Source organism: Myxocyprinus asiaticus, chromosome 26 (assembly GCF_019703515.2).
Source record: "Myxocyprinus asiaticus isolate MX2 ecotype Aquarium Trade chromosome 26, UBuf_Myxa_2, whole genome shotgun sequence".
Lineage (NCBI taxonomy): Eukaryota > Metazoa > Chordata > Actinopteri > Cypriniformes > Catostomidae > Myxocyprinus > Myxocyprinus asiaticus.
In genome coordinates this window covers 22,122,980-22,137,807 of record NC_059369.1, presented here as the reverse complement: position 1 = coordinate 22,137,807, position 14,828 = coordinate 22,122,980, and the positions used below count along the sequence as shown (strand labels likewise).

At 38.3% G+C, this 14,828-nt stretch overlaps 1 protein-coding gene across 4 annotated transcripts in view; it reads right to left on the bottom strand.

Moving 5' to 3' along the window:
* Positions 1–623: 623 nt before the first annotated feature.
* The window catches only part of LOC127417411 (CMP-N-acetylneuraminate-beta-galactosamide-alpha-2,3-sialyltransferase 2-like), a 50,964-nt gene continuing 36,759 nt past the window's right edge, over positions 624–14,828 (bottom strand). For 3 of the 4 annotated variants that reach the window (XM_051657447.1, XM_051657449.1, XM_051657448.1), the window contains 5 exons: positions 11,830–12,023; positions 9,190–9,369; positions 6,021–6,066; positions 5,026–5,145; positions 624–4,555 (listed from right to left, as the gene is read on the bottom strand). In XM_051657447.1, coding sequence (XP_051513407.1) covers positions 4,376–4,555; positions 5,026–5,145; positions 6,021–6,066; positions 9,190–9,369; positions 11,830–12,023 — 720 coding nt within the window. In that variant the 3' untranslated portion in view covers positions 624–4,375. The remainder of the gene's footprint in view (positions 4,556–5,025; positions 5,146–6,020; positions 6,067–9,189; positions 9,370–11,829; positions 12,024–14,828) is intronic. The other variant, XM_051657450.1, reaches the window with a different exon arrangement.

The following is a 14,828-nucleotide window of genomic DNA, read 5'->3' as shown; positions in this document are numbered from 1 at the left end:
AATGCATGGATGATGTGTTCTTTATGCATTGGAATGGTGTATTTGTCTACATAACACGACTGACATAAAGCTACTGTGCTGGGATGAGTTGCATTCAGGAATAAAATTAGTTCTGAAAGAGCTTGTCAAACTATTACATCAGTTGCACACTACCTGGTGTTTTTCATCAAACACAGCTTTATTAATAATTAATCAAATCCAAGTTCATTAATTGTTGAATGCCACACCCTAGAGATGGAAAACTGATTGAAAAGTGATTTCCAGGCCTTTAAAAGTCATGGTTCAAATGTAAAATCTTGGAAATTTCAATAGCAAACTTTTTCTAGTTTTTCTGCTCCATTCTAAAATATTTTTATATGCTAAAATTTGAGTGCAATCTTAAATAAATTCTACGAATCAGCTAGAAAAGTCATCTGGGTTCCCTCAACTTTCAACCAATTAATTTCTGTTTTAACTTAGTACCACTAGTGCACACTCTTACAGGTGCTCAACTGTGTGAACATCTTACATTTAAACTAGCATCATCCAGTTAACACTAACAGCAAGTTAAATTGAGTCATAGTAACAACTTGTACTTCAATTTTTAACTTGGATACAATCAATGAATCACAGAAAAGCACAAAAACATTTTAAACTGTTTATTTCTTACAGTAGCACAGAGATTAAAAACAGTCCATAACTGCACAGAGATAGTGAAAAGAAAGAACACTGACCCAATAGTCACTACAACATTAAAGAGAAGTTAATGAGAGCATACACAGTGAAGATTTGTTCGATGGTGCAGTTTTCAAGATTAATTAAGTAGTTAGTGCAGTTCTGTTCAAAAGGGATATCTAAATACTTCTACCTAATTTTGAGTTTAATCTCTCTTTTTTTCTTTTTTACCTTAAAAAGCATCACTCAATCTATTGCATATCTGTATTCTGAAGGGGATTTATGTGATCGCAAAAAGCAATAGAAAACCAACATTTACGTTTTTACTGTCTTGGTAACGGTCATGCCATCCAGTAATTTACAGCCCTACAAAGCTTCCTCAAACAAACGATTCAATGAAAGGTATACAAAACATCCTACGCTCTTTCAATATGACAATATTGATACACAAAGACTTGTTGCTGCGAAGATTGGTGAGAAGGATAAAGTAATGAAGTTTATATGTGCCCATATGGAAGAGATCCCGTCATGTCATTTGACCTCAAATCTTTTTAAATGGAGAGAACAAAGAAGGTGGACATGAAGTTGTTTTTCAGAAAATGTTTGAGGTCTTCCATGAATATCATTCTGCAGTATGGTCTTCTTGTGGCACAGTACCAAGAAACAAAAGCTCTTCAAGCCAACTAATACAACTGAATACTTTAAAAGAAAGGTACATTGAGAACATTCTAGTACAAGACAGTCTAAAAGAACTTTAAGATCCAACTAATTGTCATTGATCCAAATTTAGCAAACACCATCTAAATGTCTAACAATACAAGTAAGATTTGTAATGGGATAAAACTCTTTGGTGACAAACTGCACAACTCAATAATCTACCAAGAAGAGGGCAGCCATCCTATGTATCCATAACATTAGAATTAAACTGTGAAAAACCCAATAGTAATCCTCCAGAATAGGCTTAAATATAATAAAGTCACTGCAGGCTTAACCGCACAGTTCGGATTCATCCAGTATCCAGTAACTACACGTATAAAAATCGTAACATTATCGACTCCATTGTGTAGCCACAGGTCTGGATTTTCTACGGATTTCAGGAGACTTTCAGCAACAGCAAATGCAAGTAGGTAGCTCTAAAATCAAAAGCAGAGAAGGTCTTCAGGTAAGAGAGCTTTTCCCTCCCTGATCCCAAAGGCACGACACTCAGCTTAGTACTAAGTAGAACAGACATGAGGATGAGATGGTGGCACCCAGGAGAAACTCTGAATTATGTTCTCAGAGCATGTGTGGGCAGGAGGACAGCTGGTGGGCGGACTATCTGTGCCCTAGTTTAGAGCCCAGATTTGTGTGTGCACGAATCTGCGTCAATAAAAGCTTGGTAAGAAGACTAAAGGGGAAAAGAAACAATAGCATGTGTTTATGCATGTTCTAAGGTTAGCTATGCTCTGGAGAAAGGATGTGTCCAGAAGCAAGGACAAGGCACGCAAGCATGTATGTGCATTTACACACAGAAAAAGCTGATACATCTACATTGGAAAAAGAATTATGGCACCTGAATGTAAAAACTGGGCCTAGATCTTGGTGTTCTCACAGTTCTCTTCAACTTCTACAAATCTGTACAAGTCTTCAACTTCTACAAATGTAGCATATGATACAAGAGAAATCAAAGCCTTGTGCAGAAATGTCAAAAGGTTACCTTGATGTAAATGGCTAAAGAGCAGCAAAGGAGTGTCAAGAGTTCAAATACTATAGGCTTTCAAGAAAACAAGTACATCCATGAATTTCACACGTCGATACATGACGTAGCAGGACGAGACTCATAAGTTGCCCTGATCGTAATGCACTGGGCTTCACAGATTAAATCTATTGGATTCAGCTACATCCAATTCTTTTGCCATATAAAATTTATATTTTCCATCACTAAACCCTTTGTGGCAGCATTTTAACACAGTAACATTTAGTTTTACAAGAGTAGCTTGATATTGTAGCTCTACCACTGTTCACAGTGCATCTCTAAAACAATCACCGCAGCTTGATTATTGTTCTGAATATTTCTACATTTTTCCACATACAGTATATTTAATATACAGTTGTGCTCAAAAGTTTGCATACCCTTGGAGAATTGGTAATATATGTACCATTTTTAAAGAAAACATGAGTGAGCAGGCAAAACACATTTCTTTTATTTGTTATGGGATTCATATTCAACTGTAGGTTATAACAGAATGGCACAATCATAAAACAAAACATGGCAACAAAGAAAAAAAAATGAAATGACCCCTGTTCAAAAGTCTGCATACTCTGAGTTCTTAATACTGTGTATTGCCCCCTTTAGCATCAATGACAACGTGCAGCCTCCTGAGGTTATCTGTGGGTTTTTCTTTGTATCCCAAACAATTCTTCTGGCAGTTGTGGCTGAAATCTTTCTTGGTCTACCTGACCTTGGCTTGGTATCAAGAGATCCCCGAATTTTCCACTTCTTAATAAGTGATTGAACAGTACTGACTGGCATTTTCAAGGCTTTAGGTATCTTTTTATATCCTTTTCCATCTTTATAAAGTTCCATTACCTTGTTACACAGGTCTTTTGACAGTTATTTTCTGCTCCCCATGGCTCAGTATCTAGCCTGGTCTGTGCATCCATGTGAGAGCTAACAAACTCATTGACTATTTATACACAGACACTAATTGCAATTTAAAAAGCCACAGGTGTGGGAAATTAACCTTTAATTGCCATTTAAACCTGTTTGTGTCACCTTGTGTGTCTGTAACAAGGCCAAACATTCAAGGGTATGTAAACTTTTGATCAGGACCATTTGGGTGATTTCTGTTATCATTATGATTTAAAAAGGAGCCAAACAACTATGTGATAATAAATGGCTTCATATGATCACTATCCTTGAAAGACAGTTTTTTTGCATGATCAGTCATATTTTCAAAATCAATGCCAAAATTTCACAATTTCTGCCAGGGTATGCAAACTTTTGAGCACAACTGTATATTGCTCGTGTGTTCATAATGGACTGCATTAGTGGTTCAGTTCGGTTAACATCCTGGTGTTGAGCATCAGCCCATCCTCCTCTACTAAACCAATCGGAAGCTCAACAGTAATTAGCAAAAATTATCCAACCAAAAAGACAAGATTGCTGCGAGCACACAGTGATGCAGGGTCATCGCAAACTGTTAGCATGATCGTCCCATAAACACTAACAACTGAAGCGTAAAATATTCAATAAGACAAAAAGCTCAGTTTAACAGTAGGAACATGTAAACTTCCACTCAGCCACATGCGCCTGGTGACGTGAGGAATTAACTGCTGTGGAGAGGAGCGTTATAACCACTGTGTCCAAGCTTTTAATAAATGAATCACAGAGGACTACAAGAGTACTATGATACACTATGGTGATTGCTGGTTAATTCCAACCTAACATGCTCTTTAGTGGTGAGGAGATATGGGTGTCCCTTGCTAGTCGAGTTCCTTTTCCTGGTTGAGGTAGGCCTGCAAGGAACAGCGCAAATTAATAGTATCTCCTTTCAAAACCACCACATCATGGAGGATCTGCCCAGAATACTGTACAATCGTGACAGCCCAGAATGGTAATAACATCATGATAAATCACTTCTTGATCACCTTGAACAGGCACACTGAGTGTGTTAAGTGGATAATAGGTGGTTTTGTTTGTTTAGGTCCATCATCTGGTCCATCTCTTCGCAACTGGTACCTATATTAATTTACCAGGAAAGACTGAGATCTTGCCAGCCTTCGCCAGCTTGTCGATGATCTGGGCTTCATAGTCTGCATCATGGACACCGGTTTTACGGAACTCTCCAGAATACCTGTTCTGCTCCCAATAGTGATGCCAGTTTCCCCGGCTGTCCGCCCCAAAACCAAACACATTCACCTGTAGAGACAGACCCAGAATCATTCACAGCTACTCCCAGTGCTTGGTAATGTATTCAAGCGAACAAGCTCTGGAAGATATTTTCTACGAATGTCAAGTATGGAATATATTTACTTTGAATTTCATAACAAATGAAAAGGTAGTTGACATGAAATACTTTTTGGAAAGTTGATGTCCTGCGGTGACACATCTAAAATCAATTATGAACAATTTTTATGACCTCATATTAATTGAGAGAATACATGGAATTTATGAACTGAAATGGTGAAAAAAGAAATGGTAACCAATTGCAAGACCTAATATATACACTTTCCATTATGCATGTCCTGTATACTTTATGTAGATTGTAACCTAAAATCTTGATATAAAAAAGCACCAAACCACTTATGGATCAATGAACTTATTAAATAATATTTTTGGATACAAGGACTGTAAATATACAAGTCTATTTTGCTATCCTTGGGTCTTACCTCATCACACACATGTAGAGCAAAGAACAAGACTAGCATGCCAGTGGATGGGTAGCGCCCATGATGACGTGTCCACCGGTCATGGATGTATTTAAAGAAAGCCGGATTGAAGATCTGCACCTACAGGACATTATTTGAGGATCCAGTAACCAATCTTGACATGAGGAGATTTGTAGTCGCTCAGAACAGATTGAATACAAGATTGTTCTTAGACGACTTCAAATACAGTGTTTAAAACAATTATTATTGTCAGTTCATTCTGCTGTGTTGTGGCTTAGTTTCATTGTGTTGTAGCGTATAAACGTTGTGTTTTCAACTTTTGTTTGCTATACTGATTTGGTTGTGTTGTGCACCTCTGGGCCACCATAAAAGAGTGCCTAAAAGGGATTGTTTACGCAAAAATGCAACATCAGTCATCATTTACTCACCAACACGTTGTTCCAAAGCCATGACTTTATTTTGTGGAACATAAAGATGCTATGCAGAATGAAACACTCAGTCACCATTCACTTTCATTGCATATAAATTTTTCCATATAATAAATGTGAATGGTGACTGAGGCTAACATTCTGCCTGCCATATCAGTATATAAAATATTCAAACAACATTATTGCCCTATTGTTTATTTCTCTTTTTATTTATCTGTTATATCTTTTTTTTTTTTTTTTTGTCACTATATGTATATGTTTAAATGTATATGTTTGCATGTATGTATATATGGTTGCATTTTCTTTGCACTGGAAGCTTCTGTCCCCATGACAAATTCATTGTGTGTTTAAGCATACTTGGCAATAAAGCTCATTCTGATCCTGATTCTAACATCTTTTGTGTTCCACAGAGAAAAGGAAATCATAGGTGTTTGGAACAACATGAGCGTGAGTAGATGATGACAAGAGTCATCATCTACCCAATTTCAAAATATCTCTTTAATTCATACAGTACAGATGTGAAAAGTGTGATCCTAGAGATTATGAGATGGGATGAGAATATATTACCTTGTCTTTGTCCACACGCAGAAACTGCTTCACTGGAGCATAAGTACTGAGAAAGAGGGAGAGATGAAGGATAAGTTATCCCACTTCAGACTTCTATCTATCTTTTCATAAAAACATGTGAGCTGAAATGATACTGACTTTCGAGTGTCTCTCAGTGAAGCAGAGAATATTTGATGGTGTGCTCTAATGTGTGCTTTGAATGATGGATTTCTTGGGTACAGAACATTGCAGTGTGCTCATAGAGGGAATAAATGAATGTTTCATTGGCCAAGTACACACCACAGCGAAAAATGGTTGTCTCTCCTCTTCTGTGTGCTTGTCACTATCCTTTTCTGTACATTTACAGGAGTGACAACCACATACTATAACAGAATTCACTCCTTATAAATTCGAAATTATTAAATCCAGTTTCTGTCATCGTATTTTTCTTTTCACTATTATTTAATTCAATTCCTTAACACTACTCTTCACTATATGTTAAATGTAAACATGACTGATGTTTGAAGACTGCACTTCACTGAAATATTTCCCAATAAAGAGAATAAAACAAGTCATAAATAAAAAAATTAAACAGTATATTCCGAACAGCAGTGATGCCATTGAGCATAAAACACAAATCTCTGCCAGTCACTAATATTACTCTGGTCTGTAATTATCTAAAACCCAACAGGTTAAACTGTTGGCATCCTTGTTTCTTGTTTACAGTTGTGAGATGCCAAAAATATGCTATGTTATCAACGTCAACTATCGCAATTTTAGGAGCGACTTCTGTATTCTCTACACACATGGAACGATAATTTTGAGGATTCACTCTCACAACTGTCACTCCCAAAATGTCACAGTCATGGCCACTGTCAGAAGGTAGAAGTTTATTTGTGGGTCCAAATTTGCTCTACAAAAAGTTTTTAGGAATGTCATAAAATATCGATACATTGATTATTGATCAGAACATTATTTTCTCAAAACGCTTTTGAGGCATTGATATATTACCATAAGTCAACATTTAAATACAATGCCTAGCGGTAATTTGTGCTTTCCAATTCACAGTCAGTTGGTCTTCCGTTTAATGTAGTCTGGCATAATAGCTTTGGGAGACCACAAGGGGTTGATCAACACTTACTGTACTTAATACCAAGTTATCGTCACCTCTATCAACCCTACATTAGTGCACATGGTGTTTTGCATAGGGGGTAATGTTATGAGGGAAAAACAAATGGGAGAGTTTTGTGAAAAGGGCAAAAAAGTGAAGTTTGGAGTCATTTCAGATTCTGAGTTGATGGAGCTGGCCAATACTTGGATAAATCAAAAACAGTGTGCAAAAAGTGCAAGGCAGAATTGCCAAAACTCCGGGAACACAACCAATCTACTATCCCAATATTTAAACAAATCTCACGGAGAATGGAAGGGATGTGCAGCGAAAGGCAGTAAACAGGTACAACCTACAATTGCAGAATTGCTTTTGAACCCTAGGAATGCTTTGAACCCTAGGAAAAAATTATCAACTGATTTGCCACAGGCGAATATACATGTTGGAGAGTCCCTTTTTGAAACATGTTAGAGGAAATGAAACCTGAGTTTATGTTACCTTGCCGCTCAAATTTTACTAACATTGTGTTGAAAAATATGTATGAAGAGACAAAGACAATTGTACGTACACAGATCGAGAAGGCGGAGGGCATCGCACTTACTACCGACTCCTGGACCTCACAAGCTACCAACAAATACTGGTAAGCCTTTGCAGTAGATTTTTTTCTAATTTTATCCCCTTTTCTCCACAATTTGGAATGCCCAATTCCCACTACTTACTATGTCCTCGTGGTGGCGTGGTTACTCACCTCAATCCGGGAGGCAGAGGGCAAGTCTCAGTTGCCTCCGCTTCTGAGACAGTCAATCCGCACATCTTATCACGTGACTCATTGTGCATGACACCCCGGAGACTCACAGCATGTGGAGCCTCATGCTACTCTCCGCAATCCACGTACAACTTACCACGCGCCCCATTGAGAGTGAGAACCACTAATTGTGACCACGAGGAGGTTACCCCATGTGACTCTACCTTCCCTAGCAACCGGGCCAATTTGGTTGCTTAGGAGACCTGGCTGGAATCACTCAGCACGCCCTGGATTAGAACTCGCGACTCCAGGGGTGGTAGTCAGTGTCAATACACGCTGAGCTACCCAGACAGCCTTTTTTGCAGTAGATTTAAGGGTTCGGTGTAGCCTTATTTAATAGAGGTCGACCGATTGTGGATTTCGCCAATACCGATAACAAAGGTTGTGGGAAAGGCTGATAACCGATTAATCAGCTGATAGTTTTTAAATCAATTTAAAGAATGTTAAAAACTATTCTTAGTCTTTCCTTACTATGATGGGCACAGACATAGAGGCTACAAGAGTCCAACATGAATAAATTCACCTCAGACTCTTATTTTGAAATGACAGACTTTTCTCCGTTACAATGCTCCATATTTAAGTATTTACCAAATTAAGCTTTTTATAGTCAATATATACACCAGAAGAGGGATTTTGCAAAGAAATACTTCATCATATGCTGTTTTTTATTATTTACAAGATATTAAGTTGCAGACACAATATTTGTGCTGATGGGCCAGGTTTCCATATAATCAGATTTATCTTTGCATGCCCTTGCTTCAATTTAGAACACTTGACTATCTGATCAAAAAAACTAAATATGCATTGAAGTGAGGATAAAAATATGGATGTTTTGATGAAAGATTTAGATGCAGCATATCTCAATGGGGTGTTAGTGTTTGTTTTTCTTTCACCTCCATAGGCAGCTGTTATACTGTAGAGCCAAGTTGGGCTGGCCACAGAGGAATAAAAGAAAAAAAAAATATTGGCAACTATCAGCATTGATTTTTACAGATAACAGATAGATCCAAAAAGCAACTATCCACACTGATTAACCTGTAAAACTGATATATCGGTCTACCTCCATTATTTACATCTGAAAAATTGCTGATATAGACTGATAATCATCTGGAAAATTTTCTGATTATTGATGCGTGAAAAAGGCATCGATCCCAAACCTACCAGTTATGCAATTTTGACAATGTTAGAGTGACAAAATATGAGAAAGAGATGTGGGTAAGAAAAAGCAATGTGTAGCCGTTTTTCTTTATTTTTTGTGTCAGTGTTACTCTTCTCACAAGCGGATTTGGCCGGTGGAGAGTGCACTGGTGATCCACAACAGGTCAAGAGTCTTGAAGGGCACCAGCACAAAGCTAACGTTAGCTGCCAGGTTCTTGGCACTCTCTGGGTACATGAAGTGGTGTGTGGTTCGGCTGCCTGCATCCTCTTCATAGCCTACAGTGGGCGCCAGGTTCATCCTAGAACACACAGACCCCGGGTGAATTAGACTGTGAACACATTACCTCACTTCCTGGAAACATAAAAGTTCTGGACAGTATTAAATGCATTCCACTGAAACAAACCCTGAACCAACAGAAAAACTGCTTTCAACTACACAGTCGGCTTTCTATCGAGAACACGCATCTGTCGCTCTGATGGATGTCTCCCACTTATGTTCTCTCAACAAAACGCTACCTTGTATCTCTAAGAAATTATGTTTATGTAAGTGTTATGTTTGCATTTTCTGCCTGGAATCTCAGCAGCAGGATTTAACAAAGCTTTAGGATGTAATAGCCCTGGAGATTTTAATGCACAGTAACAAATGTACATGTCTCTCTCTGTCTTTATTTATCTTCTTAAGACTCGAAGCTTCTCTCAAAGCCAGGAAAATTATTTACCAATCAAATCTAAACACAAACTAATGTTTTTTTCCCCTCATATCATCAATGTCTAATAAACGAAGGCCAAAGTACATGGCACAATACTCATATTTATATTGAAGATTTTGCTTATGGAACTGCAAAGTGCATGAGGCAGTACTGAAAATGAAATTTTTTTAAACCTGGTAATACACAAGTTTTCAGGATTTAAAAAATATTTAAAACAGCCAAAATTATGTAAACAGAAGAAATATGTAGAAATATTTAAATGAAAGCAAATTTGTGACTTTGACCATTTTTTAATTTTTTACTCCTTTTCTCCAAATTTGGAATGCCCAATTCCCACTACTTAGTAGGTCCTCGTGGTGGCGCAATTACTCACCTCAGTCCGGGTGGTAAAGGACAAGTCTCAGTTGCCTCCGCTTCAGAGACCGTCAATCTGTGCATCTTATCACGTGGTTCGCTGTGCATGACACCGCTGAGAATCACAACATGTGGAGGCTCATGCTACTCTCCGCGATCCATGCACAACTTACCACACGCCCCATTGAGAGCGAGAACCACTAATTGCGACCACGAGGAGGTTACCCCATGTGACTCTACCCTCCCTAGCAACCGGACCAATTTGGTTGCTTAGGAGACCTGGCTGGAGTCACTCAGCACACCCTGGATTTGAACTCGCGACTCCAGGGGTGGTGGTCAGCGTCAGTACTCGCTGAGCTACCCAGGCCCCCTGTGTGACTTTGACCATTTTAACTCCATTGTACAATATTCAAGTAATGCCAGTTCAAGTGCATTCTGTAATCAAATTGTTATTGTGATAAAATCTTTAATGAAATGTTTATATTACTTTAGAACAATGCTAAATAGAAACATTTTCAGACTACTGGAACTTATTGCACGTTCTAAAACATATCCACTATACTCAAAACAGAATTAATGTGAAAAAACTGATAAAAAAGAAATACATTGCGACAAGTAACTGGCAAATTTGTTAAACTGATTTTTATAGCAGTACTGAACATGTTCATTCATAATCAAAAGCTCACATGAATATGCAATACCAGTACATGAAACCCCTTGTTGCCAAGTAGCAGTGGGTATACTACAAAGATGCTAGCTGATTTAAAACATTGTACTGAAATGATTTCAGCCTATAGAAATTTCCATTCGCCAATAAACAGCAACCGCAAACTCATTTGACTGAGAGAGAGCACTCACGCCATCTCTTAAACAGTGCCAAAATGAGAGCCGACAGCAGTTAAACAAAAATAAAGAGACAAAGAGACAGCTGCTGTAGAGCAAAAAAATAAAAAATAAATAAGTAAATAAAAAATAAAAAAAGAGATGGATACGGAGGACGACGGAAGATTAATTTTAACAGTTCTAAGCTGAATCAATAAAGACTTCACTGAAATAGCACCTCAATTTACACCATCTCTTTCTGTTTCACAGTCTCTCTGATCTCTACTAAACATACTCCATCCTTCAGTGTCTCCCCCAGGTCATTATTTCACTCTTTTATTTTACTGCGATATGCACAATCTGCCCTTTGCAATGTTCATTCGACTGAAACCTGCAATTGTAAATGTCAAACCATCAGATCTGAAGGTGACTTGTACCCAAGAAAATACAACTCATTCTGAAGAAAAGGGCATTCATTTTATTCATGTTACTTGGCAGTTTCAAAACATCAGTAGATTCAGATATGAACAGGGTTCCCACACTTTTGTATGACTTCCAATAGTTTATGATTGCTAGATAAGGATTTTTAAAAATCATTATGATTCTGACCAATGTGCTAAAAAATCATTTAGACAAATTTGTGAATTGGTTTGCCTAATTCATTGAAAGGAATTGACTCAAAAGATCTGTTGGCTCACAAATCAGACATCGTGATGGCTTACGTGCAATTTGTACTCATCATAACACTCATTTCTGATATTTCAGGATTTTTCATGACTGTGGGAACGCTGCATGAATTTAGAATACTACAACAAATGACCATTTTATTTCCATACTTTATTTTCCCAGTTCCATTTCAAGACTCTTTCTCACCTCATGATGAAGTCATGGCCATCAATCATTGGACCGTAACCTGCCCCACGGAGGTTGCCCGAGTTCCCCACTACAGCACAACGTAGACAGCGGGCAGGGTCCCATGAACCATATGGGGAACGGCCTGGAATTACTTGGAATAGCTTCTGTAGAACTTGCTGGATATTGTGGGGTTTGAATTGAGGCTGCAACATCTGCACAGAGCCAAGAGGGAAGGGACGAAAGGAAAAAAAGAGCGAAGGAGAGAAAGAAAGTAGCATAAGGTTGGGCAGTTTTCTTCTAACTTTGAGCCATCTGCACACCTACCCATACACACATGCATCCTAAAATGAACATCTAGGCAGCCAATTAGCCACCAAAGCCCTCTGCTAATATTTAAGTATATTTAAAAAAAATCTAAAAACACGTGCACATTTGATCATTTTTAGCAATAACACCTGAGCAAGAGTGTTGTACTGAATATCCAAACTGGTATATTTTTTCCGAAATTATTTTCACATGGCCCGTTGTACGTTTTGCGGCATTATCATGGTGAAACTAAAACTAGTTGCGCTAAAATAACAATGACTTTCATTCCCTTTTAAACAAATCAAGAGTAGAACGCCAGATTATCAGTAAACACTTACTTTTTTGTAACACAAACACTTTTTGCCCCATTCCTCAAACAATGCTATCATATGTCATCAAAACACTAACTTCACTTTAACATTTACATTACATTACCAACTACATTTACAAGCATGTTCAAATACAGTCAAACTGTACAGTAGCTCAGCTGATTGAGTGTTGCACTTGCGATGCAATGTACGAGTACAAGCCCCAGAAAGCATGCGAGTCGACACGTTAGCCAAGTGTCATGAAGCAACCACATCATTTGCTTTTTATGACACTATTGGTTAGGTTTAGGTTTAAGGTTTAGGGTAGGGATGTAGGCCTTGTTGATTTAAAGTATTAGCCATTAAGACCCCATGAAATCAAAATAAAAGATCTACTGCTTTTATTTCATATCTATTAGCTTTAAGGTCATCAATATGCTAATGTACTTCTAAACATTGACAAAATTTGTTTTAAGAAGATACAAGCATTTAAAATTTGCAGTCTCTCTCTTAAACAGACCCAGTCAAAATCATGATGTCACAACGGGGCTGAGAAACTTCTTTCTAGAATGAGAACGCAACCTCCCCCTACACCTGTTCAGCACACATGGCTGTGTTCTAACTGCCGCATATGAGAGCACAATCCATGCTGCAGGGTTGTTCCAAACAGAATTTCCAATAAGAAATCACTTAAAAAGGGAGTTCCGGATGACTTATCACCTTTCAGGCCACTGAAGCTCTCACAGTGGACTGTAAAAGTCTTTGAAGGGAATGGGGCATAGGGATGATCACTTCTGAATGGAACGCACACGTGGGAGCTGGAAAGTGGCTGGAGTTTATTAAAATTTTTAATGCAGGTGTTTTGCAGAGGCTTCTTGATATATTGTTATCTTTTACTCGCTTGTTTCTCATTCATCTGCTTTGACTTGCACAATGGCTCCAGCCTCATTGTAAGCAAAGACTACGATGTGCTGCGTTTGTTTGTGGGCTGGTTATGTATTAACGTGATTTGTTAGATCATCGTTCGGTTCTCAAGTTAGTGGAAAAGGGAACAAACTTGGTATTGAGATCGTTTCTCAGTTTCTCTAGTTTAACACTTTGGCACAAGAAGCAGCACGGTGGAAAGGAGTTGTGTGTGTCAGTGCATGGCTTTGGTGGCTGCGAAGTAAACAGCCTATTGGATATTTTTAAATAAAGGTATGAGCTGGTCGACATGTCCCGCCCCAACTTTTTAGTAGGAAATACTTCAACTGCTTCAAATATTTCAACAGACAAAAGCACTTTAAGGCACTTTATAGGGACTTCAAAAACCACAGCTCTTTGGAAAATCTGTAACTCTCATTACGTGCCACTCAGTGAACATTTCACTTAGGAACTGTGGTTACAGCATTTCTTTTTTCAAGAGGTTAATATCTAGCAACTTACATTTTAAACACAGTATGCCCAGTTATTTTGTCTATTTATGCTCCACTAATGAAAAGAGTTCCAAGCAAAACCAAAACAGGATCAAACTTTGCGTATAGCCAAACATCGCACAGACTGACAGCCCGTCTGGAACTCTGCAAACACAAAATGGAGTAATGCAAACAGTGAACTGTCCCAGTGTTACAATAAATAGCAGCACTCTTGGAAAGTCACTTGTCCAATCCGATTAGAGGTCCGGAACTAACTGTTGTATAAGACAAGATAATTCTAAAACATAGACCAGCCCTTTTAGAAGTATCTTTATTTTTTGTTTTACTGACTTCCCTCCATGGCATGGCTTCTGTCCAAATCCCTTCTCTCACTTCAGCCCTCCCTCCCCACTTCTCTCTCTCTCTGCCCCCTGCTTCCATTCCCTCCTGTCCTCTACTCATGGTTCCCTCAGCCCGTGGTTGGCAGAGTTCACCAGCTCTCCACTGGACTCAATAATTCTTGGCAGATGTTCTCTGGGTACAGATGCCAGCCAGTGATTTTACTCTGTGCCAATTTAAGTCCTGTACACAGAGACTGATTGGATGAAGGGAACTGTTGTGTTTGTGTCTCTAATTCGGAATGTATTTACTGCATGTTTGCATAGAGTACTAGAGTTTTCACAATCAAAACTGAATTCAAAACCTTTCCTCTCTTCGCTGGCTCTGGTTGGTTCTACTTCCCTAATCCTCTTTACTTTTGCTCATTTAGGACATTATTTACTCCAGCCAGGCAGAGGTCCTGAAATTTAATCAGAAGATTGTGTTGTTTTTCCACACTATCTAATCACATGGCAGAACTGTACAATGTCTATCTATCCAAGGACTCTATGTTATCATTCTCAGCTTAGTGAACTTCAGCGCAATTATTCAGCACGGTTTGTGTTATATGTTTTCTGTATTGTATTATCAATGGTTTTAGGAGAAGTGTACTACTTTTATAACTTTTCTA